The sequence below is a fragment of the Malus sylvestris genome, chromosome 15 (assembly GCF_916048215.2).
Source record: "Malus sylvestris chromosome 15, drMalSylv7.2, whole genome shotgun sequence".
In the NCBI taxonomy this organism is placed as follows: domain Eukaryota; kingdom Viridiplantae; phylum Streptophyta; class Magnoliopsida; order Rosales; family Rosaceae; genus Malus; species Malus sylvestris.
Genome location: NC_062274.1, coordinates 52,980,336 through 53,008,086, shown reverse-complemented (window position 1 = coordinate 53,008,086; position 27,751 = coordinate 52,980,336). Strand labels below are relative to the sequence as shown.

General features: G+C 38.2%; 5 protein-coding genes across 9 annotated transcripts; 3 read left to right on the top strand and 2 right to left on the bottom strand.

Annotated features, from left to right (window-relative positions):
- The first annotated feature begins 136 nt into the window (after nt 1–136).
- On the top strand, nt 137–5,127 carry LOC126602302 (uncharacterized). Its single transcript, XM_050269131.1, has 3 exons — nt 137–423; nt 584–819; nt 4,620–5,127. The coding sequence occupies exons 1-3, from the start codon at nt 274–276 to the stop codon at nt 5,008–5,010; spliced, it is 777 nt and encodes a 258-aa protein (XP_050125088.1). The 5' UTR covers nt 137–273; the 3' UTR covers nt 5,011–5,127.
- A 1,619-nt stretch (nt 5,128–6,746) lies between these two features.
- Nucleotides 6,747–15,220, top strand: LOC126602187 (stromal 70 kDa heat shock-related protein, chloroplastic). 3 transcript variants are annotated; one of them, XM_050269021.1, is made up of 9 exons: nt 6,747–7,365; nt 7,929–8,181; nt 8,301–8,380; nt 8,523–8,665; nt 8,768–8,866; nt 9,081–9,270; nt 9,438–9,836; nt 9,953–10,271; nt 14,848–15,220. In XM_050269021.1, exons 1-9 carry the CDS (start codon nt 6,853–6,855, stop codon nt 14,937–14,939), a joined length of 2,088 nt encoding a protein of 695 aa, XP_050124978.1. In that variant the 5' UTR covers nt 6,747–6,852; the 3' UTR covers nt 14,940–15,220. The 3 variants fall into 3 exon arrangements, with proteins under 3 accessions (XP_050124978.1, XP_050124977.1, XP_050124976.1); XM_050269020.1 differs by lacking the exon at nt 14,848–15,220 and having other exon boundaries at nt 6,748–7,365; nt 9,953–10,634; XM_050269019.1 differs by lacking the exons at nt 6,747–7,365; nt 7,929–8,181; nt 8,301–8,380; ... (3 more) ...; nt 9,438–9,836; nt 9,953–10,271 and adding exons at nt 11,389–12,070; nt 12,612–12,864; nt 12,973–13,052; ... (2 more) ...; nt 13,679–13,868; nt 14,013–14,411 and having other exon boundaries at nt 14,529–15,220.
- A 57-nt stretch (nt 15,221–15,277) lies between these two features.
- LOC126602188 (uncharacterized) lies at nt 15,278–17,101 on the bottom strand. The gene is made up of 3 exons (XM_050269024.1): nt 16,754–17,101; nt 16,266–16,612; nt 15,278–16,131 (listed from the first exon to the last, which is right to left on the bottom strand). The coding sequence occupies exons 2-3, from the start codon at nt 16,459–16,461 to the stop codon at nt 15,278–15,280; spliced, it is 1,050 nt and encodes a 349-aa protein (XP_050124981.1). The 5' UTR covers nt 16,462–16,612; nt 16,754–17,101.
- An 838-nt stretch (nt 17,102–17,939) lies between these two features.
- Nucleotides 17,940–24,189, top strand: LOC126605753 (autophagy protein 5-like). 3 transcript variants are annotated; one of them, XM_050273188.1, is made up of 8 exons: nt 17,940–18,239; nt 18,353–18,477; nt 18,848–18,914; nt 20,364–20,453; nt 20,653–20,740; nt 21,351–21,491; nt 22,590–22,709; nt 23,686–24,189. In XM_050273188.1, the coding sequence occupies exons 1-8, from the start codon at nt 18,135–18,137 to the stop codon at nt 24,036–24,038; spliced, it is 1,089 nt and encodes a 362-aa protein (XP_050129145.1). In that variant the 5' UTR covers nt 17,940–18,134; the 3' UTR covers nt 24,039–24,189. The 3 variants fall into 3 exon arrangements, with proteins under 3 accessions (XP_050129145.1, XP_050129146.1, XP_050129144.1); XM_050273187.1 differs by having other exon boundaries at nt 17,942–18,239; nt 22,578–22,709; XM_050273189.1 differs by lacking the exon at nt 22,590–22,709.
- Nucleotides 24,190–25,885: 1,696 nt separating this feature from the next.
- Nucleotides 25,886–26,847, bottom strand: LOC126601603 (uncharacterized). Its single transcript, XM_050268328.1, has one exon. The coding sequence runs from the start codon at nt 26,664–26,666 to the stop codon at nt 26,106–26,108; it is 561 nt and encodes a 186-aa protein (XP_050124285.1). The 5' UTR covers nt 26,667–26,847; the 3' UTR covers nt 25,886–26,105.
- Nucleotides 26,848–27,751: the final 904 nt, after the last annotated feature.

Here is a 27,751-nt window from a genome sequence, read left to right as displayed (position 1 = left end):
AGTTATCAAACGTCCTTGATAATTAACATTAGTTAGTCAAAAACCAAATTGGACTTTGCTTTCCGACATCAATTTAAATTGATCTTTTCTTGGCCTTTGGACTGGAGAAAATTGGAAGTCCAGGAAGATGAAAATCATTACTAGTAATAGCTAGAAAATATATTCACAGTTAATTTCTGCATGTATAAATTAAAACCCCCATAACTTCACTCTTCCTCATTAGCTAGTCTCCCTTTAATTAAGGCTAAATATTTACATATATTTTTCAGAAAAATGGCAGGTTTATTTGACAAGCAGGCAGAAGATTACTTGGTAGCAAGGCCAACTTACCCCAAGGAATGGTACTCCATGCTGGCGGCTCTCACACCAAAACACTCTTTAGCTTGGGATGTCGGCACCGGCAATGGCCAAGCTGCTTTCTCTGTTAGTACTCCTCTTAATTTCCGAAAATTCCACGATGCACTGGTGTATTGGACGACTAGATTATGACAGTCTCAATTCAAATACCGATGAATCACATACAACTGTGTATTGTAGAAAATAAGAGTACTAATTTGTGCTGTTTTTTTTTTACTTTGTGCAGCTTGGAGAGCATTATGAGCAAGTAATAGGAAGTGATATAAGTGAATCCCAACTGAAGAGTGCACTCCAACATCCTCGAGTTCGTTACGTTCACACTCCGGTGACCATGTCCGATGACGAGTTGGTTGACCTAATAGGGGGCGAAAACTCAGTTGATTTAGTGACCGTGGCAGAGGCCGTGCACTGGTTTGACCTCCCAAAGTTCTACTCGCTCGTCAAGAGCATTTTGTGTAAGCCTTAATTAGTTCAGAAATTTCTTTAAGGAAATAAGACATAATCATGTGTGTAGTGATTCCGGTTTTAACATAAGAATAGGTGGTTTAAACTTAGGTCACCATCGCATTCGTTATAACTTTGAATCACTTACACTAATTAAAGGTTTAATTCGAAAGACACCTTTATTGTATGCATGATTATATCGGTATGCTTGTGATAATTATAAAGAGAGAATTATTGTAATATCATTTACCATATTATTGAAATTGGGAAGGATTGTTAGAGATTTCAATAATAATAATTATTATTATTATTAATATATAATATTTATGAATATATAAATATATAAATATATATGACCTAGTGCTGGTGCCATCCGCAGCATGCATGCGGCAATATGTATTCAAAGGTTGGATTTAATTCAACCTTGTACCTTTTGGTTGAATTACAACTTTTGGTTAAAAGATATGATGTTTACTCAAATTGTATGAGTAGAATTAAAGGATATAATTAGTCAATATTTATTTTCTGAAAATTCTAAATAGAACACATGTCTTTTGGGTCAACACTGTTAGAGATTTCAATAATAATAATAATTATTATTATTAATATATATATATATATTAATATATAATATTTATGAATATATAAATATATAAATATATATGACCTAGTGCTGGTGCCATCCGCAGCATGCATGCGGCAATATGTATTCAAAGGTTGGATTTAATTCAACCTTGTACCTTTTGGTTGAATTACAACTTTTGGTTAAAAGATATGATGTTTACTCAAATTGTATGAGTAGAATCAAAAGGATATAATTAGTCAATATTTATTTTCTGAAAATTCTAAATAGAACACATGTCTTTTGGGTCAACACTATTAAGAAGAGTTGTGTGTCTTCAACTAAAATGAAATGGCTCGATGAACGGGTACTTTGATGTCTATAAATACATGTTGTGGTATAATGTTTCATACACAATTCATTCAGAAATTTGTTGTCTACATAATTTCTTTGCTCTCTTTTCTCTACGCATCACATTCATACAATTTCTTTCTAGTTATTTCTAAGGGAATATAATTCGGTTTTGCTAATCGAATATTCCATACTTTGTTGTATCCTGGAAGTGATTTGCCAAGAACCCTTTAGCAAACTCATTCGAGTGGGGGCAAATAACACTTTAAGGAAACGATTCAAATCGTACCTCAAAGTCATTATTCGGATTATTCTCCATAAATCTACATTTAATCTAACAATCTTAAAGTGTTATGTTCGTTATGGATAACAAATCTGATAACATGGCTTTGAAGATTATCAATCAAGATGTCTACAAGTTAGACAAATTTGATGGATCAAATTTCACCCGATGGAAGGACAAGATGCGTTTCATGCTTACTGTTCTAAATGTCATATATGTGTTGGACCCGAAATTAGCGCCTATTCGTGAACCAAGTGACAAAGACTCGGACAATATAGTTGCCTATCGAAAGAAGCGTGAAGAAGATGAATTCGTATGTCGAGGACACATCTTGGGCACATTATCTGATCGTTTATATGACCTGTATGCACACATTCAATCTTCAAAGGAAATTTGGGAAGCACTTGAACATAAGTACACAACGGAAAAAAGAGGTACCGATAAATTTTTAATGTTCAAATATTATGAATTCACTATGTTTGATAACAAACCCATCCTAGACCAAGTTCATGAATTATTGGTCTTGGTCTCAAAGCTTCGTGAACTTAAATTAGTTATTCCGGATCCTATGATAGTTGGGGCTATTATGGCAAAATTACCCCAAACATGGAATAACTATAGAAAGAAACTTCTACACATGGTGGAAGATATTAGTTTAGAGAATTTGCAAAAGGGTATTCAAATTGAAGAGGAAACTCGAAATCGTGATAAGAATTTTGCAAATCAAGATTTCTCTAAAGTTCACATTGTCGAAGGAAACAAATATAAAAAGAACTTCAAAGTCAAAATTGACAAAGGGAAGTTTAAGAAGACCAATTCCAACAACAATCAAAAGAATGCAAATGGTGTATGTTACCATTGTGGAAAGTAAGGTCATTACATTCGTGATTGTAGACACAGAAAAGCAAGTGAGGAATATGCCAATAAGACCAATAGCGCAAATATGGTGGATTTTTACAATTGCCAGAGGAGCAATTTCTTGGGCTTCGAAGAAGCAAACATGTATAGCACATTCAACTATGGAATCTGAATTTATAGCATTAGCAGCAGGTAAAGAAGCGGAATGGATTAGAAATTTGTTATTGGAAATAGAGTTGTGGCCACAACCAATGCCATCCATTTCTTTATACTGTGATAGTGAGGCTACTTTGTCTAGAGTATACAATAAGGTATACAATGGAAAATCTAGACATATTAGCTTGAGACATGAATATGTCAAGCAATTAATAACTGATGGAGTTATTAATATTGTTTATGTTAAATCAAGTAATAACTTGGCGGATCCGTTAACGAAAGCACTTTCAAGAGCTTTGGTAGTTAGTACATCTAGTGGAATGGGGCTAAAACCCTTTATTGAAAATTAGCCACCAATAATGGTAACCCGACTTTATCTAGAACATCACTAGTTTAAAAGTTTAATGGGTAATAACAAGTTATTGTTAAGTGGTTGTGCAAGCACTGAAAATTATTATATAGCTCATTCCAGGATGATCAGTGCAAGACTGCTACGTTTAGGAGGATGAGTTTTAACTCTTAATGAGGTTATTTGTAGTTATGTCTATAGTAGCAGGGACATGGGAATGAACCTTACCTATATAAACATAAGAAGTAGTGCCGCTTCTGCCAAGAGTTGGGCTTTCTCTTGTAAATGTTTATGAAACCAGGATGAAGCACAAGGCCATAATAGTGCTTAATTAGTTCAGAAATTTCTTTAAGGAAATAAGACATGATCATGTGTGTAGTGATTCCGGTTTTAACATAAGAATAGGTGGTTTAAACTTAGGTCACCATCGCATTCGTTATAACTTTGAATCACTTACACTAATTAAAGGTTTAATTCGAAAGACACCTTTATTGTATGCATGATTATATCGGTATGCTTGTGATAATTATAAAGAGAGAATTATTGTAATATCATTTACCATATTATTGAAATTGGGAAGGATTGTTAGAGATTTCAATAATAATAATAATAATTATTATTAATATATATATATATTAATATATAATATTTATGAATATATAAATATATAAATATATATGACCTAGTGCTGGTGCCATCCGCAGCATGCATGCGGCAATATGTATTCAAAGGTTGGATTTAATTCAACCTTGTACCTTTTGGTTGAATTACAACTTTTGGTTAAAAGATATGATGTTTACTCAAATTGTATGAGTAGAATTAAAGGATATAATTAGTCAATATTTATTTTCTGAAAATTCTAAATAGAACACATGTCTTTTGGGTCAACACTATTAAGAAGAGTTGTGTGTCTTCAACTAAAATGAAATGGCTCGATGAACGGGTACTTTGATGTCTATAAATACATGTTGTGGTATAATGTTTCATACACAATTCATTCAGAAATTTGTTGTCTACATAATTTCTTTGCTCTCTTTTCTCTACGCATCACATTCATACAATTTCTTTCTAGTTATTTCTAAGGGAATATAATTCGGTTTTGCTAATCGAATATTCCATACTTTGTTGTATCCTGGAAGTGATTTGCCAAGAACCCTTTGGCAAACTCATTCGAGTGGGGGCAAATAACACTTTAAGGAAACGATTCAAATCGTACCTCAAAGTCATTATTCGGATTATTCTCCATAAATCTACATTTAATCTTACATGATTGCGGTTTGGGGCTACAATGATATCGTAACACACCCAGAAATCGAGGGTGTACTGAAGCGTTTTTATGAAGCAAGTAAACCGTTTTGGGACCCGAAGAGAGAGTACTTGTGGGAAGGGTATAGGACACTTCCATTTCCATTTGAGAGTGTTGGTTTGGGTTCTGAAGGGCAGCCTGTGGCACTGGAAATACTAAAGGAAGTGTCATTTGAAGGGGTGTTGAGGATGTTAAGGTCCTCCTCTGCAGTCAATACAGCTAAGGATCAAGGCGTGGATTTGTTATCACAAGAGGTGATTGAAGAGATTCAAAGAGCTTGGGGAAGGCCTAACGTGGTCAGAAATGTTACCTTCAAGGCATTTACGCTTGCCGGAAAAGTTTAGGCTGTTAGGTATTTTTCCCTACAAGATAGATATACAGTCTTTTTTTACTACTCACACATCTCTTGTTAATTTCTGTCCTTTGATTTTCTTCAATTTATCTGATTCAATGGCCGAAAATTAGAAGAGTGTCTGAAAAGTAAAAAGAGTGTGTGGCTATCACGCCCATATATATTTGTATGTATATGTATATTCGTAACACTCATTTGAACTTTGATGACAGAGTGCTCCTTGTAAAAAAACTCTTCATGACAAAAGTCTTATACACTTCTCTAAAACCTATATAAGAATTCACTGAAAATCGATGTATTGAACTCTCTTAAAATCCTTCAAAATCCCAATTGAGTGCACTCGTTAATTTGCTAATTGGTTATCCATTAACTATTATTCCATTACAAAATAGTGAATTATAACACTATAGTCCCACATAACTTCATTCTTTTACATTATATAGTATGCATTTAAGTGAGAGCAGTCAACACGAAATACCATTTTATTAAAACCTACTTTTAAAATAATTAAAAGCACTTTTACATTACCAAAAGTGTTTTTTTTAGTACAACGATATATTTTACACTAAGGAGAGATGATGAGTCGGCTAAGCCACACAATGGGCAACCTAATTTGGTATCAAATTCGTCATCTACGAGATTTGATCTTAAGACCTCTCATTTATAAGCGAAGAGGAATCCATCAGACCATAGTACCGAGTGACCACTAAAACTGCTTCTTAAAAAGGGAAGAAAAATATTGTGGCAATAAGTTTGATATAATTGATGACGTTGGAGGGAGGGAAGCGGTTGAAAAGGCCAGTGAGGAGAGGTTGGTGGCCAACACCAAAAATAAAAGATAATTGTTAAAGAGACTTTGTTAAATTTAGATTTTTTATAGACTTTTTGTTACCTCATATTTTTTGTATAATATTTTATAATATTCGCGCGATAATTGATATTAAACTGTGAGGCGACAAAGAATCTTAAGAAAAATCCCACTTTAAAAGAATTCATTTATTATTTCTCAAATAAATTGAAGAAAATTAGAGTTTTGAAGGTAGAGTGCACACATGCACAAAATACAACTTAAACAAATAATACAAATAGAATAATCCAAGAGTGTCAACTTTTATATATACAATGTCCTGGAGTACAAGCAAATTTCTTAATGAAATAATCCAAAAGTGTCAACTTTGCTTGTAATTATATATGAAAAAAACAAAATACTTGGTTCCCAACAAATTTTAATTATAAAAGTACAAATAAGTTGACCAATAATCTATCACTGACCATGTTTCACGAAAACAGTTAAAAATTCTCATTATCTTACAAAAAGTACGTAGAATTCGATGTGTTTTTAAAATAATTTAAAGTGATTTTTATAAGAAGCATTATTTATATGTTTTTTGTAAAAAGAATTTCAAGTATTTTTTCAAAATTCATTTGAATTTTTTGTTAAAAATATTTTCACAAAAACATTTTCAGTTATTTTAAAAGTAATTTCAAACGAGCTTCTAATCGATGTTCTTCACTAAAAACATACCTCCTTGAAACAAGTCTAGGCCGATCCGGTAGGCCCATTGCGACACCCATACCTTGAAGCCGAGCCCGTTCCACGCCTCCAAATTGTGGGTCCTCGATTCCTCCACCGGGCAGCTCGCAATCGAACGGCTAGGAACCCATCTCACGGGTAGATGGCAACACCTAACCTTCTCTCGCTCCCACGAAAAACCCTTCTTATACCACTTCTCTTATCTCCTCAGTTCACTTCGCCTCTCTCTCCTCGCTCTTCTCCTTCTCCCAATCCGCAGGGAAGGTTTAGGGTTTCTGCACAACCTGAAAGCTCTCGAAAATGGCTTCCGCGCAAATCAACGTCCTCAGCACCGCGCCCAATTTCACAACCCCGAGGACGGCGTTTTTCGGTCAGGGACTGGGCCGAACGACGCCGGTGAAGGCGTTCGTGAGCCTGAGACGTAACGGCGTCAGAAGGGTCGGGCCGCTCCGGATAGTCAATGAGAAAGTTGTGGGAATCGATTTGGGGACGACGAACTCGGCCGTTGGGGCTATGGAGGGCGGAAAGCCCACCATAGTCACCAACGCCGAGGGGCAGAGAACGACGCCGTCCGTGGTGGCGTATACGAAGAATGGAGATAGGCTTGTGGGCCAGATTGCCAAACGGCAGGCCGTTGTGAACCCTGAGAACACCTTCTTCTCGGTGAAGAGGTTCATTGGGAGGAGGATGTCGGAGGTGGACGAGGAGTCGAAGCAGGTGTCGTACAAGGTTGTAAGGGATGCGAATGGGAATGTCAAGATCGACTGCCCTGCTATCGGCAAGCAGTTCGCCGCTGAAGAAATTTCAGCTCAGGTATAACTTTTTACTGACAATTGTGGGTTTATTTTCTTATTGCGTCTGTGTTTTTGGCAATGCGATTGTTGAAATTTTACCTATATCAATTTGGTCAAGTTTTAGAATAATTTGTGGTATTATTACGTTTTAATTTGTTGAAAGATGTGATTTTTTTATGTCGTTTGTTGGGGGTCAATGGTGGTCGTACAAATATAATGTGTTGTTTTGTGGTTTTGGTGATGGGTGTTGTGAAACTTATCTACGGATCTGTTTGGGCGCTGGGAAAGTGAAGGAAAATGAATAAGGTTAATGGTAATTTTGTTTGGTTGTGGTTAATGGACTACGTAAAACTTGCATTGAATGAAGCTGGTGAGTAGAATTAAGCAAAACTGAGCTTCAGTGCTGGTAAAATTGCGTGTATAGATAACAGTGATGAAGGCTAACTGCATATTTAAGTTCTCCAAAACGTTTGTTCTTGTCAGCTAATACTGGTTCTGCTAACATAACTTGGTTAGTTTTTGGAAACAATGTAATGCTTTAGCTGTCGAATTTTGTTGAACTTAGTTTTATTGCTGGTTTAGGTGTTGAGGAAGCTTGTGGATGATGCTTCAAAGTTTTTGAATGATAAAGTTACCAAAGCAGTGGTCACTGTGCCTGCTTACTTCAATGACTCTCAAAGAACTGCTACAAAAGATGCCGGCCGTATTGCTGGTTTAGAAGTTCTTAGGATTATTAATGAGCCTACTGCCGCTTCTTTAGCATATGGGTTTGACAGGAAAAACAATGAAACTATCTTGGTATTTGACCTTGGAGGTGGTACTTTTGATGTCTCAGGTACAGTGTTTGTTATTTGGATGTGTTCTTTATCCATTATGGCCGTGCAAATGTTGGTTTGCATGTTTTTGTTAGAACTATGTATAACCTTGTTCTAACTTGCTCTTCTTCCATTACAGTACTTGAGGTTGGTGACGGTGTGTTTGAAGTGCTATCTACTTCAGGAGATACACATTTGGGTGGTGATGATTTCGATAAGGTTAGGATTCGCTATTTCTTCTTATTTGGTTATGTCATGACTATACACTTGAATCCTTTTATATTTAAAAACTTTATTCCCTTTGGGTTAGTTTTAGAGGCCTAAATATTGATATGGTTGTGATGATGTTGTTATTTTGCAGAGGGTTGTTGACTGGCTTGCTGAAGACTTCAAAAGAAATGAAGGAATAGACCTGTTGAAGGATAAACAGGCTCTTCAGAGGCTGACAGAGACAGCAGAGAAAGCCAAGATGGAGTTATCATCTTTGACTCAGGCTAACATTAGGTATGCTGCCAAAATCTGAGAACCTTCATTATTCCGAAGCATTTTTGAGCCATTGAGTATTCTCTTGTGATCATCTGTTCGGTGATAATTGTTTTGTTCCAGTCTGCCTTTCATTACTGCAACTGCCGATGGGCCGAAGCACATTGAGACAACCCTTACAAGGGCGAAGTTTGAGGAGTTGTGCTCAGATCTGCTTGACAGGTGTGAACTTTTGTTTCAACGTGCTATGATATTGTGGATCTCTGCATATTTGGCTGTAGTTTTTTTTTTTTGTTGCTAGTTTCAAGATGTCCCCTTTGATGCCTAATGTTGTGGAATGTATTTTGGTTGCTATATTTGGTGGTATAATTTTGGTTCTATGAGCTCTGGAAATATTTGATTCTAAAGTCACGTTATCATTTTGTTGATATTTTAGGCTTAGAACACCGGTTGAAAACTCCTTGAGGGATGCAAAGCTTGCCTGGAAAGATATAGATGAAGTGATACTTGTTGGTGGTTCAACACGTATACCAGCTGTGCAGGAGCTTGTAAGGAAGGTGACAGGGAAGGAACCAAATGTTACAGTTAATCCTGATGAAGTTGTTGCCCTAGGAGCTGCCGTTCAGGTGTGTCTCTTATGATTTCTTTCTTCAATTTGGTGACATGCTATGTCCTTTGTTGTATGACAATTTTTATCAAGTTATTGGTTCTTTCTATTTTTATTTGTTTTGTGCTACAGTTTCTGTTGCTATTATCGTATTGACCGGTGATACCTTTTTTCGCTTGATTCTAGGCTGGTGTATTAGCTGGAGATGTCAGTGACATTGTGCTCTTGGACGTGACACCACTGTCACTGGGTTTGGAGACCCTCGGTGGCGTCATGACTAAGATCATCCCAAGAAACACAACTCTACCTACCTCCAAGTCGGAGGTGTTTTCAACAGCTGCAGATGGGCAAACAAGTGTTGAGATTAATGTCCTTCAAGGAGAAAGGGAATTTGTAAGAGATAACAAGTCTCTTGGGAGCTTCCGTTTGGATGGAATCCCGCCTGCTCCACGAGGGGTTCCTCAAATCGAAGTCAAGTTCGACATTGATGCCAATGGTATTCTATCCGTCGCTGCTGTGGACAAGGGCACAGGAAAGAAGCAAGACATCACCATTACTGGTGCCAGTACCTTGCCTAGTGATGAGGTTAGTTGGCTAGCAAATTGTAAAACTTGTCAGCTTTGTGATATTATATTTGGAACATCTCGTTTGTGTATTTGAAATCTTGAATTATATTGAGGGAAATGCCTGCAAATGTACAGGTGGAAAGGATGGTTAGTGAAGCCGAGAGGTTTGCACAGGAGGACAAGGAGAAGAGAGACGCCATCGACACAAAGAACCAGGCTGATTCTGTTGTGTACCAGACAGAGAAGCAACTGAAAGAGCTGGGAGACAAGGTCCCAGCTGAAGTTAAAGAAAAGGTGGAGGCAAAACTTGGAGAGCTCAAGGAGACAGTCTCAGGGGGTTCAACTCAAGCCATAAAAGATGCCATCGCCGCCCTTAACCAGGAAGTGATGCAGCTTGGCCAGTCGCTTTACAACCAGCCCGGGACTCCTGGTGCTGGTGCAGGGCCGACTCCACCTGGTGCTGAAGCGGGTGGGTCTTCAGAATCATCATCCGGCAAGGGACCGGACGGAGATGTTATCGACGCAGATTTCACCGACAGCAAGTGAGCAAGACTGTTGGACAGAAGTTAGTGGCTTTCTTTCATATTTTATTTAGATTAAATGTGTATAGAAGAATGATTTGCCGGGATGGGATTGTGGTGTTGGGGCATACTATGTCTTTTTTGTTTTATGGAGATGGAGAAACAATGCTATTTAGATGACAGAGGACCAGTTACTTGAACTTAATTAGAAGACCGTCAGCGAAACATTAGGGCGATTACAGCCCTTGCAAACTGTTTAAGCATCGATTTATTTAAATGCAGAAGAGCATTATTTAGTTTCAGGCTCCATGTAGGCATTCAGCAGTAAAAACCGCAATAATAAAAAAAATGAAATTATATTTACACAACTTAAATTATTTTTTTCACACCTCTATAATTTTTTAATATTTTTTACACACTACTAGCATTTAATAAAAAAATATTAAAGAATTGGGTTAAAAGATCGAGAGCTGAGGATTTGTTATCACAAGAGGTGACAAGTCATCTTTTTAGAAGCTATACTTTTCTAATGTGATTGACAGCAGTTTTGTTTTATCACAAATTTGATGTTTCAGATTTGTTAATAAGCTATATTTTTAAAAGCATCGTAATCTCAAACCAGCGATTTAAAAGTGCTTATGTTCTTACAAAAATCACTTATAAAGTTTTGACTAGTGCTTCTTTAAAAATTACTTCTAAGCATTTTTTAAGAAAAGAGATTTTAAATAAATAAGTCATGTTACTTAATATTACGGTTTAGTGATACTTTTATTCAGTTGTAAGGGAGAGATTTTATATTTGATTTTCGTTAAAGGTAAATTTGAATAATATTATTAATAATCAATTGTAAAACTAAGTATAGTGTTAAAAAAAAAAACGAAGAAAAAATAAGTCCAAACTAATCCGGTTAGGGCCATGCCGCCCATGCCTCCAAAAAGAAGGGACAAGAAAATAAAAGAAAGACCCCGATTCTTCCAACGGGCAGCTCGCAATCTAACGGCCAGGAACCCCTGCCCGTCAATAAAAAAATCTCACGGGCAGTAGATCATTCTACAACCTTCTCCCGCTCCCTCGAAAAACCCTCCCTCTGCAACTTCACGCATCTTCTCGGTTCACTTCGCCTCTCTCCTCGCTCTTCTCCTTCTACAAATACCTTGGGAAGGATCAGGATTTCTGCTACTCAATAATAAACCCTAATTTCACCTGAAAGCTCTCGAAAATGGCTACCGCTCAAATCAACGTCCTCAGCACCAAGCCCAATTTCACAACCCCGAGGTCGGCGTTTTTCGGTCAGGGACTGGGCCGAACGACGCCGTTGAAGGCGTTTGTGAGCGTGAGACCCAACGGCGTCAGAAGGGTGGTGCCGCTCCGGATAGTCAATGAGAAAGTTGTGGGAATCGATTTGGGAACGACGAACTCCGCCGTTGGGGTTATGGAGGGCGGAAAGCCCACCATCGTCACCAACGCCGAGGGCCAGAGAACGACGCCGTCCGTGGTGGCGTATACGAAGAACGGGGATAGGCTTGTGGGGCAGATTGCCAAACGACAGGCCGTTGTGAACCCCGAGAACACCTTCTTCTCCGTGAAGAGGTTCATTGGGAGGAGGATGTCTGAGGTGGACGAGGAGTCGAAGCAGGTGTCGTACAAGGTCGTAAGGGATGCGAATGGGAATGTCAAGATCGACTGCCCTGCTATCGGCAAGCAGTTCGCCGCTGAAGAAATTTCAGCTCAGGTATAATTTTTACTGAAATTTTTGGGTTTATTTTTTTATTGCTTCTGTTTTTTGGCAGTGGGATTGTTGAAATTTTACGTATTTCAATAAGGGGGAAGTTTTTAGAGTAATTTGTGGTATTATTACGTTTTAATTTGTTGAAAATTATGATTTTTGACGTCGTTTGTTGGTAGTCAATGGTGGTCGTACAATGGTGCGGTGTTATTTTGTAGTTTTGGTGATGAGTGTTGCGAAATTGATCTACAGTTCTGTTTGCCCGCTCGGAAAATGATCGGAAAATGAAGGAAAATGAATAAGGTTGATGATAATTTCGTGTTGGTGGTGGTTAAGGTCTCCGAAACCCATTTTTCTTGTCTGCTAATGTGAATTTTGAAACGTTAAACTTTACGGCGCTCCACTGTTACATTCATAATTATTTTACCTTTTGGATTGTGCCATTTGCATGATTCTGGTTCTGCTAACGTAACTTGGTTAGTTTTATGAAACAATGTAATGCTTTAGCTGTCAAATTTTGTTGAACTTAGTTTTATTGCTGGTTTAGGTGTTGAGGAAGCTTGTGGATGATGCTTCGAAGTTTTTGAATGATAAAGTTGGGAAAGCAGTGATCACTGTGCCTGCTTACTTCAATGACTCTCAAAGAACTGCTACAAAAGATGCCGGCCGTATTGCTGGTTTGGAAGTTCTTAGGATTATAAATGAACCTACTGCTGCTTCTTTAGCATACGGGTTTGACAGGAAGAACAATGAAACTATCTTGGTATTTGACCTTGGAGGTGGTACTTTTGATGTTTCAGGTACAGTGTTTGTTATTGGGATGTGTTCTTTATCCATTATGGCCGTGCAAATGTTGGTTTGCGTGTTTTTGTTATATCTTTTTCTAAATTGCGCTCCTTCCATTACAGTACTTGAGGTTGGTGATGGTGTGTTTGAAGTGCTATCTACTTCAGGAGATACGCATTTGGGGGGCGATGATTTTGATAAGGTTTGGATTCGCTATTTCTTCTAATTTTGGTTATGCCCTTTGGGTTAAGTTTAGAGGCCTAAATAGTGATATGGTTTTGATTATGTTGTTATTTTGCAGAGGATTGTTGACTGGCTTGCTGCAGACTTCAAAAGCAATGAAGGAATAGACCTGTTAAAGGATAAACAGGCTCTTCAGCGGCTGACAGAGACAGCCGAGAAAGCCAAGATGGAGTTGTCAACTTTGACTCAGACTAACATTAGGTAAGTTGCCAATATCTGAGAACCTTCATTATTCCGAAGCATTTTTCAGCTGTTGAGTATTCTCTTGTGATCATATGTCTGGGCTGTTTTCATTTCTAACAATGTTTTATCGGTGATAATTGTTATGTTCCAGTCTGCCTTTCATTACTGCAACTGCAGATGGGCCGAAGCACATTGAGACAACTCTTACTAGGGCGAAGTTTGAGGAGTTGTGCTCAGATCTGCTTGACAGGTGTGAACTTTTGTTTCAATTTGCTATGAGATTGTGGATATCTGCATATTTTGCTGTAGCTTTTTTGGTTGCTAATTTCAATATATCCCCTTTGATGCCTTAATGTATATATTTGATTCTAAAGTAAAGTTAGAATTTTGTTGATATTTTAGGCTTAGAACACCAGTTGAAACCGCCTTGAGGGATGCAAAACTTGCCTGGAAAGATATAGATGAGGTGATACTTGTTGGTGGTTCAACACGTATACCAGCTGTGCAGGAGCTTGTAAGAAAGGTGACAGGGAAGGAACCAAATGTTACGGTTAATCCTGATGAAGTTGTTGCCCTAGGAGCTGCAGTTCAGGTCGGTCTCTATGATTTCTTTCTTCAATTTGGTGACATGTTATGTCCATTGTTATAAGACAATTGTTGTGAAGTTATTGGTTTTTTTGTGTTTTCTGTTGCTATTATCGTATTGACCGTGATACCTTTTTTCGCTTGATTCTAGGCTGGTGTATTGGCTGGAGATGTCAGTGATATTGTGCTCTTGGACGTGACACCACTTTCACTGGGTTTGGAGACCCTTGGTGGCGTCATGACTAAGATTATCCCAAGAAACACTACTCTACCTACCTCCAAGTCGGAGGTGTTTTCAACAGCTGCAGATGGGCAGACAAGTGTCGAGATTAATGTCCTTCAAGGAGAAAGAGAATTTGTTAGAGATAACAAGTCTCTTGGGAGCTTCCGTTTGGATGGTATTCCCCCTGCTCCACGAGGGGTTCCTCAAATTGAAGTCAAATTCGACATTGACGCCAATGGTATTCTATCCGTCGCTGCTGTGGACAAGGGCACAGGGAAGAAGCAAGACATCACCATCACTGGTGCCAGTACCTTGCCAAGTGACGAGGTTAGTCGACTGTCAAATTTTAAAATTGTCAGCTTTGTGATATTAGATTTGGAACTACTCGTTTGTATTTTTTTCAAGTCTCGAATTATATTAAGAGAGATGCCTGCAAATGTACAGGTGGAAAGGATGGTTAACGAAGCTGAGAAGTTTGCAAAGGAAGACAAGGAGAAGAGAGACGCCATCGACACAAAGAACCAGGCTGACTCAGTTATCTACCAAACAGAGAAGCAACTGAAAGAGCTGGGAGACAAGGTTCCAGCTGAAGTTAAAGGAAAGGTCGAGGCAAAACTTGGAGAGCTCAAGGATGCAGTCTCAGGGGGTTCAACTCAGGCCATAAAAGATGGCATCGCTGCCCTTAACCAGGAAGTGATGCAGCTTGGCCAGTCGCTTTACAACCAGCCCGGCACTCCTGGTGCTGGTGCGGGGCCAACTCCACCCGGTTCTGAAGCTGGTGGGTCTTCAGATTCATCATCCGGCAAGGGACCCGACGGTGATGTTATCGACGCAGATTTCACCGACAGCAAGTGAGCAAGACCGTTGGACAGAAGTTAGTGGCCTTCTTGCTTATACTATTTAGATTAAATGTGTATATATGATTCTGCCGGGATGGGATCGTGGTGTTGGGGATACTGTGTCATTTTTGTTTTATGGAGAATGAGAAACAGTGTTGTTTAGATGACAGAGGACTAGTTACTTGAACTTACTTAGGTGACTTAGAAGACCGATAGCGAAACGTTACGGCGATTAGGGCCCTTTCAAATTGGTTAAAGCGTTGATTGATTTAAATGCAAAAGAGCAATATTTCTTTCGTTCGTTCGTGCATTTAGCGGTGAAAACCAATACCAATAGTAACAAAGCAACACAATCTATCTAGGACTTCGAGGGAGGCTTTCATGACCTCGTCCTCCTCCGCCACCGCTAAGTCTCAGTGATGATCTAGGACTGCTGTTGTTGCTACTAGGAGATAAGTTGGAAGGAATATGATTTTGGCCTTGACCCGGAGAAATATTCGGCCCCATCAACGAGCACCTCGCGCTTCCAGACTCTGATCTACCTGGCGACGTCAAAGGAGGTGGAGTCCTAATCCCTCGGTGGTGCGCTCTTGCACTAAACGAAGACTGGTACGCCTGGTGGTGGTGGTGGTGGTTTTGGTGGTAGTTAGGGTGTTGGAGACGCCCTTGAACATGGCCTTGGTATGCGCTGCAAATACTTGGAGAGCTGTGCACTCTATGCACTGGAGGCGAAAGTGTGAGCCGGTGACCTGCCATGCTCATGTCAGCCACAACCGCGTGGTGTTCAGGGGATGCTGATTGAGATGCTGATTTGGGCGATGAACATGCAGAATATAAGCCGAAGCTGCCCATGGGGCTACTTGCGATGACCTTTGGGGCAACCGGAGCAAACTGCTGCTGTTGCTGCAGCGGTTGAGGCTGCATTTTTGGTGGCGATCGGATGATTCCATTGATGGCGTCAATGTAACGCTGCTCCAGCTGGTGTTCCAACGACGGGGTTGGACTCTCGATCATGATTAACTTGGACGGGAACAAGAATGCTCTCGGCCTCGGGCTGCCCTCGCTCTCTTGTCGATCATATTCGTCGAGCATGTGCTTTAGATCTTCGTCGCTTCTCACGGAGACCAAGGCATCGAGATCTTCATTGGCCGGCTGGTATTTCAACACCATCTCCCCATCAGACAATGTACTCAGCTTTTCCATCAACTCTGAAACGTAGATAAGGCAAAGTACCCTTTAGACATATACGTTCCTAGAAATTCCGTACGGTTATGAAGTTCCGAGTTCAAATCTCATTCACGTAAAATTCAAAAAGAAACAAATAGACTAACAAAATGTGCACCTGCGTATGTTATGCCGCGGGACAATGCAATGACGCGAGTCTCCCCTCCAACATACTTGAGGTGGCCGTCGGCAGGCCTGGGTAGGATTCTGCCGCCATGGCTGCACAAGAACTTGATCCGGTTTTTGGGGGAGGACGGCGCGTCATTCTCACCACCGCAACTACCGCCACCAGTGCCACCAATTTCACCCGCCATTTTTCATGTCAAAATATGTCACGTACGTATTGTGGTATGAACTGATCACATAAACTATAATGTAACTAATCAACTCAGCGAGTCTGCAACTGCAGCCCCCCTCCCCTCTTCCTCAGGGACGTTGAATCGCCGTCACGAAAGTCCCCGGAATCTGCAACGATGGCGTGAACCAATCAAAACATCAAAATCCGACTTCGAAAAAGAATTATAAAATTAATAAAATGTTTGTATTTTTATTATTTAAAAATTTATACACAAATTTTGTGTCCCATTATGCTTAATTAGAGCCTACTTTGTACGGACGAGGGGTGGCGCAGTTGGAAGAGAAAGAAGATTGAATTGGGGAGAGAATTTTGAAGAATGAGAAGAATCATCCAAAAATAGCGGAAAGAGAGAGAGAGATGCTTGTTGTTGGGTTTCTCTTGAATGAAATTCTATGGATCTCCCCAAATCTCTCGCCTTTGTACGAGAATGAGAATGACTTGCATGAAACGGAAACGCTAATGTCATTTCTTTCGTACACACATTTCATCACTCACCTACCCACAAACATTTTGTATATGGTCCGTTTTATCAGGGACAAATTTCGGATATGATTCAACTATTACGTATACTCACTCTATTTCTTCCTGATTATCAATTCTAGCTAGTCATGTATGAGTTTTTATGAGTGCTGTCATGCCCATCCATCTGTTTTATTTCTCATCCATCCGTCTTATTTGCTCGTCTATTATTTCTTATTGCTCGTTACATTTTGTGTTTTATGGGCCACAACAAAGGACCATCTAGTAGTAGAAAAAGCTGGTCGGCTCTTATGATGATATATTTTGATCGAATTAAATACAGTTACATTGAATGGTTCCACTACTACAAACTAGAGCTTAGTCATGTTGGCTAGAGCACTATGCTCGCCTATCTACACCCAAGTTCGAATCTCCATTTTTGAGTATAAATGACGTTTAGTGGAGAAGATCCAGTCGTTTATAAAAAAATAGTTCATGTACAAATTGCATCGATACCTTTTGTATAAAACTCCACGCTCTAAATGAAAAAAAAAATCGTAAATCAAAGTTGTAGCAGCGGAAGTAAAAAGGAATTACAGTAAACGTCATACCAAATGGAATCAAAACTTGTCTAATTTGAAATTGGAATATGAGACTCCATTTGTATGCAGAAAACCTCACGTAGGTGGGTTCATAAGTTGAGTGGAGGAGAAATTAAAATATTTTTTCTTCTCATTAAATCGCCTATTTATTTATTTATTATTTTTGATAAATAATAACGTTAATGAGTCAAAAAATAAAAATTAATGAAGATCCAATCTGCACCAAAATGCATATATTATTATTTTCCGTCAATGCGATAAAACACTCTGTATAAACTTTAGACTTACATAAAAAATAGCCTAACTAATTACGTATCGAACAACCACGACACGTAATAAATAAGGTTTATTCATTCCTTATGTAATTTGATAACATTTTATACTTGTGAGAGAAGCATACGATCGCAGCGCAAAGAGGACATAGCGAGTGGGCTGTGGACTCCTCCTCCCTCCGTACCTCCTCCTCCTCGCATTCTCGCCGGTGTAAAACACAGTCTCTGTGTGGAAACCGAAGCACGACGACACCGTTTGAGAGAGGGAGAATTGTGCCAAGGAAGAAAAGAAGAATATGGATATGGAAGCACAGAGGTTTGTATGGGGCGGAGCAATTCCTCTGCAGATTCATCTCCATGAATCCGACGTCGCCACTCTTCCTGCTCCCCCACCTGCCCTGGTACTAAACCTCCGTATACATATATATCTTTGAAATTTCCAATTGGGCCCCCGATTACCCTCCAAATTTACTATGATTGTTACTCTCTCTCTCTGTAACTTGTTTGATTTCAGATCTTAGCTCCTCGGATTGGGTATCTGCCATTGTTGGCCTCGCTTCTAAAACCTCACTTCAGCTCTGCACTTCCTCCTCGCTTAGACACCATTTGGTTCGAGTACAAAGGCTTGCCCTTGAAATGGTATGCGCCCATTTCCTCTTTGTCCAAACCCAAAATTTCGGTTTTGCTACAATGCTTAATTTGCCGGTTTTCGTAAATAAAACAAAGTGTTTTGATAATTTTTTGATAATTGATATGGCATTTGATTTTTGATGTTAGTGACTGCCAGTCTAATTTGCACTAGATTTTTGGTTTTTCTCTAATTGTTTGTTGTTGCCCTTTTGGTTCTTTAAATGATCTTGCATGCCCGTTTAAGGTTTGCGTGCCAGAAATTAGTATTTTGAAGTGAATGAGGGAGGAAAGAGTGAATGAATAGCGCGCGATGCTTTCATAAGTTGTTAGATTCGTGTTAGTATTATTTGTTTCATAACATTGCAAGAGCTTCTTGCAGGTATATACCGACAGGAGTTCTGTTTGATCTTCTATGTGCAGAGCCAGAAAGACCTTGGAATCTCACGGTAAATATTTTTTCTTATCAGGGTATCTTTTTTTTTCATCCCCGTGTTTCAAATTGACGAGGGCGATGGAAGCTTTTATAGAAACTTAGGAGGAAACTAGTCACAAAAAAGAAATGCAGAATTATGAACAGAAATCGTACCTGCATTTGGTTCTCTTATATGTAAATAGGAGATGGCTGGCTATCAGAAACCACATACATGCATAAGTGTATTTCAGAAGTTATTCTTGGTAAATACATTACGGATTTATTTATTTTATTCTAAGGCTGAACGTTTTGGAGTTACTAACTTACTACAGATAAGAAATTAGGATGGTGTTATACACACACCCTTTTACCTCCCACATACCCTTGTTAATTTTGGTCAATTGATCTTCTTAAATCGTTCGATCTCACGGTCGAAAATTGAGAGGGGTGTGTGAGAAGTAAAAATGGGTGTGTGGATAGCACCACCCAAGAAATTATTGTCACAAACATTTGTCAGGCTACTATGTGGCATCAAAATTTATTCTCTTGTTTTGGTGGAGTTTGGGAAATCTCAAAAAATTGGCCAGGTGTGTTTAAAGTTTCATAATGTAGTGGGAAAACTGAATTCTCGTTTGAATGAATTTGGGACCTAGCCAATTCTAATCAAACCCAGCATGACTTGGTTTTCATCATCTTCTCCCAACATTTCAAAACCATCACTGGTGCTACACTATTACATTTTGCCACTATCACTGCCTGCCACCACTTCAACTTGCCCCATTTGCCACCATTTCTACTGCTACACTGTTTCTGCCACTGGTGTTACAGTGACCACCATCCCTGCCACCATCTAACTACCTCAACCAGCATGACTTACCACCAATGTCGTAATAATTATCCTCCATTTTTACACAATTAATTGAAGTAGATTGACAAGATGTTACTTATACGATATGTAATGCTCTAATATTTTTTCTCTCAGTAAATTTCTAAAGGTTATTACTCAATTTAAACAAACTAGTTTAGCTATCAGCCTAGCAAGTTAATTGGTATGAACTAGTTAGAGGATAAGTTTGGATGGACCATGTAAAATGTTTAACAATAATATTATGATGAGTGGACGCGTAAATTTAGCATTTCATTGTCATTGTATCACAGTACACAACACTTTGAATGAAGTTCCATATATTTTTGGATTATCTGCCAATGAGGTGTAATCGAGTGGTCATGCGGCTCATGCTTGTTGTTTGCTCCCATGTGGTCTGGGGTCAATTCCTCTAGCTATTTGCTAGAGTTTTCTGCCTCCCGAGGTCAGGGGCGCCAAATTCTCATCCGAGTCTGCAAAGTGGGTTTGGGGAGTTTTAGGGAATCAAGCAACAATATTTCTGATGATTATTATTATTTTTTTTTAAATTGTCTTGCACCACCTCCTTTTCTTCTGATGCTACAGGGAATCAGGACTCAATTTTGGATCTTTGTGCAGGTGCATTTTACAGGATATCCGGGGAACATATTGATTCCTTGTGATGGTGAAGATAGTGTAAAGTGGAGCTTTATCAATTCTTTGAAAGAGGTCAGGGATTGTTTTGTTTGATTCATATTGTCTATTTATACAACTGTTTATTTCTTGCCATATATTGTATTTGACTCAGTTTGATTTTACTGTTTAGTTTGGGATCTAGTGATAAAGTTACAATTTTTCATTGGAAAGTCTTGTATGACAATGTAGATGTCCTTAAATTACTTTTTAATGGTATTTACTTCATCTGCAGGCTGCATATATAATAAATGGAAACTGTAAGAATGTGATGAACATGTCTCAGCCAGATCAGGTGGAGCTTTGGCGTTCGGTCTTAAATGGTATACCTGCTAATTGCTGATGATATGGAGTTATTGCGACATTTTTTTGGGTTCATTCATTTTAGTTAAGTTGAACAAATATAGGTGATTCCCCATCTACGAGATATTTTATATCTACATATATTTGAGAAAGTACAAGAAAATTTGTATAAATTTTTGTAAAAAAAATGTTACCTATAATTAAACATTTTATATAGGGATAATCTTTGGAGTGGAATGTTGACCATTAATCACCAAACTTTGGTAATAACTATTTATATAGCACTATCATTTTGTTGAGACTATCCCACATTGGAGATGGAAGTCTTGCAATGCGTGCGTAATAGATCTTGCCACCTGTCCACCATTGGTTTTGGGGTCGATGCTTACATTCTAAGACTTGCATTCAGACTTTCATGCTTGCACATAGTTACTTAAGGTTGTATTCTGCTAATATTATGGCTTATGCATGGTTCCTCCCCTTGCTGGCCCTCTACCCCCTTTCCCTTCTTTTCCCCTTGTTTCATCTGATTCGGGTCTTAATTGTCTGATTTCTACTTATTGCTGTGGATGTGCCTTTTATGAATTAGCCGTCTGCTTAATCACTTCCTCAAACTTTTTTTTTTTGTAGGTAATTTGGAAGCCTACTTCCGGGTATCTTCTAAACTTAAGCTTGGAACAGTTGGGGAAGACTGGGCAGCAAAGAATTCATGCTCTCCAAAATCCAGACCAAATATGGGCGAAACTGATGTTTCTGGACAAGTGAAGGCAGGTGAGCGAAGATTTAATGTTCTAGTTTGTCTTCATGATTGGTGTGCTCACATTTTCCAGCCAAAACTCTTTACAACTTCATATTATCTTCCTAACTTGAACTATAAGCCCACACCTTACTTCGAACCCACTCCCTATTTGAAGGTGCTGCCTTGCTTCAATTCCATTGCTATCATCAGTTCCTTACTTTGACCTATGTCAAATTTATGTGTTGCTATTCTAGCTTTTGAGATTTCAGATTGCAAGAGGTTGTTAAAACTTTTCGCCTTAGGTTGACTGATGGCAAAATTAAAAAAAAAAAAAAAAACTCTGAAGTTTTAGGAATTTTAAAGGTTTTAGAGAGATTTCTGGGCCTAGGGTTGAAGTAATTAGGCAGACTGATGTAGGACAGAAGTGTTTGGGCAGTTTGGTTGCTGCAGCAGTGCAAAACCACACTAGGAAGGTGTACCCAGCAAATAACAAGCAGATGAATAGAGAGAAAGGGAAATAGGACCAAAGTTGGAATGTTGATCATTATGTTCTAGGGCAATGAGACCCAAGGCAAACTCTCTAGTCTGTAATTTCTAAAAATGGTAAAAACTGCATACAGAGCCTCTTGAGAGAGTATTTTTACTATTGTTACTACAGCCGGAGCATGCTAGCCCTTAAATAATTATATAACTATTTAATCTTATCCCTCGAAAATTCTAAAATTCAAAAAAGACAGATAAGGACAAGGAAATAACAATGACAGAAAACTAACTAGAACCAAAGGGCCCCTAGATCCTGAAGGCCCCCTAGATGCTCCTGCATCACTACCAAGTTTAGTTGATCATGTGGGACTAAGAACAGTACTGAAACATTGTTTTGGGTTTTTGGAGCAATTCAGGCTCCTAGTTGCCTAGAAGTGGTTGCAGACTTGCAGTATGTAATAAGAACTGCGAAAGGGTGTATGGTGTAGTGTTAATCAAGTATAGACTTAAAGTAGATATTTAGGTTGTATCCCACAAACACTTTGAAAGAGCATCATACTTTTGAAATTGAAGTGAAAGTTTTTAGATACGCAATTAATGTAGTAATTAAATTTCAAATGATTGATCTTTCTTAGGTCGTGTTCCAGTTCGTTTATATGTTTGGAGTGTCAGTGAGGATTTTGATGATTTAGAAGATGCACCTCAGATTGATAGTTGGGACAAAGTCTCTTACATTAACCGGCCTGTTGAGATACAAGGAGGAGGAGGTAAGGCAGCTTTCTTATTTCTCAAAAACCTTTCTCAGAAATATGTGCTTCATTTCCCTTTACATTTTGCAGTAAACTTATGAACAAGGATTTTTTCAATTAATAGAAAATAGACTTGGCCTGCCTATTAATATGGTCAGTGATGGAAAGAACACCTTTCGTTTACTTTCTGGTGGATTGTTTTGTACTGAAGCTGCATGAACTGCAGTTCTTTCCACAGTACTCCATGACCTGTTTTGTTTTGGAATTGCATTCCACGTCATATTCTTAGTTTTCATGCCTGTTCTGGGTAAGCTGGTAGCGGTAGGGTTTAACTGACTGTTGATTTCTATACCAATCATGCTCTCATTTAAGCCTTTCCCCTACACTGTTTTAAAAAAGATATCTGAATAAGTGCGAAAGAATGGTTTTCTTGGCACCTTTTTGGTATAAGAAACATTTCCTAGTAAAAAACTCTAGGTAGGAAATCTATTCTTTCTTTTTTGCCAGTCTTCCTGGCTACTGCAGCTACATAGTTCCTATAATTTGGTTGCTTAGTTCTTCAACGGAATTTGTTATTTATTTGAAAGAGAGAATGTCAATCATGTGGCTTATTGTTTCGTTGAAATTGATGGTCTGTTAGATATGGGAGGATGAGATCTGAGGACAATGAGACAGACTTCAATCATAAACATTCATGCATGTGCGCATGTTAAACAGACAGACAGACAGACATCAAATCTCTCTTTCTATTTTTGTTTTGTTTTATGCTTGACACAAAGCCGGGTCTTGATTCCCAACCTGGTCTCTGGAAGTGGGTGTACTTAAGGACGAGAATGCCCGAACAGGAACTGTTGTCATGTCTCACATAAGTGAATGCTTAATTTTACATCAGTTCCAGGTGTAAATGTGCTGGTGGCCTCATCAATTTATCAATTGATCATATTAGGGTTCAATCTTTTAAGTTTTGACTGAGTTCGTTTATCTTGCGTTACAGGTAGATGCTTCACTCTAAATGATGCAATCAAGAGCCTTTTGCCAGAGTATTTTCCTGACAAATCCATGATCCCTGAAGAATCACCAACAGTAGGTGAGGAGGATGAACAAAAGGTTTCCTCTGAAGATGCAATCAAGAGCGATATAGGAGCCGAAGAGGAAGTAGAAAAGTCAATCGAACGCACAAAGTCTTGCAACCAATACGATGATGCTGAAATCAAACTAGTCCGTATCCAAGGTATTGAGCCGAAATTGGAGATACCTTTCTTTTGGGTGGCAAATAACTTACTGAACCCCGAGCACTTTCTTCATATCTGTGTGTATTTGAAAGTACCACAAATCAATAACATGTGATAGGTAGGTTGCATTTGGAATCATTTTCGACACGTTTAAAACACAAGGCGTAGGGAGGCATCTTCCATTGGGGACCTTGAAATGTATTTTACTGTATAGAAGTGTACAGAAAATCAACTGTCAGTATATATCTATCATTCACTTCAGGTTTTCTAGGTGTTTTTTTCTTTTTCATCTTGGCTTGTGCTTTTTTCTTTGGTATTCTCTTGCTCTCTCACGCCATCATTAATCTCCTTTAGAAAAGGTCTTAGATCAGACCATCATGAGGTCGGGCGTGACCAAAACACAGGTGGTCTTATCCTTTTGTGAGTTGCGGTCACGATGCCCCTTCACAAGTTTTTCTCCTTAAATTCAGTCAAAAACTTGCAAACACCCGAAAAAGACTTATATAATAGGGGTATATCATCACGTGGTTACGTGAGTTTCCAATCTAATAATATTCTTCACATTAAAATACATTAATGAACTTGAACCAGACGTAACGAGACGATAAACCTTTCCCATGAAAGTTGCTTTTCAAATACACAGGCTAAGGCCACCCGGTGTTTTGTAACATCTAAAGTCGACCGTTTGGCTCACATGTAATTTATGCATCATCAGAACGTTTTCTTAGTTTAATGTGACAAAGACTGGTGCCATACGAAAAATCCCGAATCATGTTGTTATTATTATTCAGACAGTGTGAATGCGAGGGTTATCGAATCTCAAGTACGTCAGTGCAACATGATATTCATGTCTTTATGTTTTTTACTTTTTCTTTGTGTGCTGATATTTTATTAAACAAACATTGAATTCAGAGAGATGCTTGGTGGTGAGGTGTTCATACACAAAAAGCAATTTCTTGTTCATGGGCTGGGACTTTTACTGAATTCTTATAAGTTTTATCAATGTGGATTTGAGAGTCAAACAACGTGTATCAAATTCCATATATAATACACCTCGTAGTACAGGGAAAGTAATCAAACCATTAAACTCATTATATAATGCTAGCAAACGTCACACACTTTGTTCGAAAAACATTTTTTTTTTATGGGAGGAGTTATTTGTTTTTAATGGCAGGCATCGACGAAAAGGGGGTTGACAGGTAAGGTCATCTCCAACCGAAATGTCCAAATAGCTGAAAATAGCTTGAAAAACGTCTCCAACCGAGGGTTAGACCAAAGGGCTCATGTGCCCCACAGAACCAAAAAAAGGCCAAAGGCCCAATCGGCTGGCCCAACCCAGCTAGCTAGCCAGCCCCAGGTCGGGCCAAAAAATCAAATGCAACAACATTAAATTTTATCTTATTTTTACAATTTAAAAAAAAAATTTTAATTCAATTTTTTTTCCTATAACTTCCTAAGTCATTAAACAACATTAAATTAAATTAAGTAACATGAAATAACATTAAACAATATTAAACAACATTAAATAACATTAAACAACACAAAAATTATACAAGATAAAAAAAATTTAAGTTGTTGTAGTTTTTAAATTTAAATAATAAAAAATTCAAACGATGTCTTAATTTTTTTCCTATAAATTTAAGTTGTTTTAGTTTTTGAATTTCAATAATAAATTATGTTTGACCATTTGGCCCTCGGTTGGAGATGACCTAAATGGGGGAGAGAGATGTGAGTTTAGGTATTGATAAGTTGCATGGCTCATAACTGTGAGGTTAAGAAGGAAAAAAAAAACAAAAATTTGATTATGCAAAATTATTTTAATGCTTATATTTTATTCTTTTTTAATATTTTCTTTCAATTATTTTATAGAGTATAATAGTAATTTTATTGATTTTTAATTGACAAAGAGGAGTTTAGATGCATGATTTTAATTGTCCAATAATGGCAGCATCCAAAACCCACTTTTCCTCATCAAAACCTCAAACAATAACGAAGAGGATCTCAATTCTCATTGCCCAACCAAAAACTAAGACATAGAGCTCTGTGTACCAGTGCGAGAAAATTTTTGATGATCCGGTACATCAAGTATCATAATACATGTTAAATTAAATTTCGCTCAGAGACCAAAAAACAAATACACTTCACTCATTGAACAATAAAAATAATCTACAAGCTAGAATAGCTACATTCTAAAAAAGCGCTTACAGACTTTGAGGATCTTGCCTCCTCCCTTGTGTTTTTTCTTGGTAGATCTTGTTGCTTGATGATCTTCATCATCTTCCTCATTGCCATCAATGGAAGATGTCAAAGCTGTAGTTGCAGACTGGTCATGGATCCTGCAATACCTCTCTGACACAGAAGAAGATCTTCTCATGGATGAGAATGCTCCTTTCAATGCTGACTGAAGCCCTAAACCTAAACCTAAACCAGTTGCTGAAGCAGAAGCAGAAGAAGAAAAAGAAGAAACTGAGCTGTTCCTCTTGTGCATAACATGAGTGCCAAACCTCTCTCCATCATTGCCCTGACAATCTTCCTCAGAAGAATCATGAGTGGTGTTGTTTTTCTTCATGTGCTGCAGATTGAGAATGGTTTCTTCTTGGATCTTTGAGGAGGTGGGGTTTTTTGGGGTAGATTTCTGGGTTTGGGAAAATGATTGGAGATCTGAGAAGTCTATGGATCTTGAGTTTCGGGAGCGACTACTACTACTTGCACCCATGATTTTGATATTCGAATATCCACCCATTTTTTTATGTTTGAAAGTGGAGCTAGCGAGAAGTGGTAGGAGGAGGATGAGGAGGAAGATGATAATTTGCAGTAGGTATATATAAAGACAAAGGAAGGGAAATATGGAAGGCAGAAAGGATGGTCCTGTAGAAGGTGAGAAGCAACTGGAGGGAGACAAGTTGTGGATGAGAGGCCATGTAAGTTGAAAATTAATACAGGTCGGTAGATTTTTAGCCATTTGGTATTTGGAGTGGAGTGCAGATGAAAAAGTGAAACATATCAGATTTGGAATCATATGCAGGTACGGTAGAACCGTAGAAAAAGGACTTGGATTCTTTGCCCTCCCATTTCGGTGCCCCTTTTCGTGCCCTCCTGTTTTATGTGGTCACGGTTAATCCATGCTAACATTTTATATTGTTTTTTATAAAAATAATAAGATAAAAAAAATAATAATATAAAATATTGACGTGGCTTAACCGTGACCACACAAACAAGAGGGCACGGGGAGGGCAGAGAATCCAAGTCTGTAGAAAAATGGTTCCATTTTATATTTTTCTTTTTTGGGAGGTTGGTCAGTTGATAGATCCGTGACATTTTTTTTTAAAGATCCGTGACATCTTTTTTTTTACACAATTTGTTACTCACATTTTTATGGGAAGTACTTCGTAATGTATTTCAACGAATTGAATTGTCTATCTTTTAAGTATTCATTCAAATATCATGTCTATAAAAAATCATCTAAATCTGAAAACATATGAATGTTGGATTAAGAGTTTAAAGTTTCTATGTAGGACCACATTCGAGTTAGGAACCAATAACAATTATGTTCTTCCTAAATGTCATGCGCAATTGCAAGTGACCTTTTACCACAGTGATACAAAAGTGTTCAATCAACACTGTAAGTTTGAACTCTGTCATTAGCCAATCTAACATAGCTCTCTCGACCTTAGTAGAACCCATAAAAAGTAGTGAGTTTTAACGAATACTTTCGATACTATTTACTTTTAACAAAAAATCATATTTTTACATTTTTCTGATACTATTCACTACATCTTTATTTGTTAATTTTTATTAAAACTATTTTTTTTTTAATTTTTCGTTAGT

Coding starts and splice junctions, on each gene's coding strand:
- LOC126602302 (XM_050269131.1), top strand. CDS start 274: ATGGCAGGTTTATTTGACAAGCAGGCAGAAGATTACTTGGTAGCAAGG. Junction 424..583: donor ATGGCCAAGCTGCTTTCTCT/GTTAGTACTCCT, acceptor TACTTTGTGCAG/CTTGGAGAGCATTATGAGCA. Junction 820..4,619: donor AAGAGCATTTTGTGTAAGCC/TTAATTAGTTCA, acceptor AATCTACATTTA/ATCTTACATGATTGCGGTTT.
- LOC126602187 (XM_050269021.1), top strand. CDS start 6,853: ATGGCTTCCGCGCAAATCAACGTCCTCAGCACCGCGCCCAATTTCACA. Junction 7,366..7,928: donor CTGAAGAAATTTCAGCTCAG/GTATAACTTTTT, acceptor TTGCTGGTTTAG/GTGTTGAGGAAGCTTGTGGA. Junction 8,182..8,300: donor TGGTACTTTTGATGTCTCAG/GTACAGTGTTTG, acceptor CTTCCATTACAG/TACTTGAGGTTGGTGACGGT.
- LOC126602188 (XM_050269024.1), bottom strand. CDS start 16,461: ATGGCGGGTGAAATTGGTGGCACTGGTGGCGGTAGTTGCGGTGGTGAG. Junction 16,132..16,265: donor CCGCGGCATAACATACGCAG/GTGCACATTTTG, acceptor TCTACGTTTCAG/AGTTGATGGAAAAGCTGAGT.
- LOC126605753 (XM_050273187.1), top strand. CDS start 18,135: ATGGATATGGAAGCACAGAGGTTTGTATGGGGCGGAGCAATTCCTCTG. Junction 20,741..21,350: donor TTGGCGTTCGGTCTTAAATG/GTATACCTGCTA, acceptor TTTTTTTTGTAG/GTAATTTGGAAGCCTACTTC. Junction 21,492..22,577: donor TTCTGGACAAGTGAAGGCAG/GTGAGCGAAGAT, acceptor GATCTTTCTTAG/GTCGTGTTCCAGTTCGTTTA.
- LOC126601603 (XM_050268328.1), bottom strand. CDS start 26,666: ATGGGTGGATATTCGAATATCAAAATCATGGGTGCAAGTAGTAGTAGT.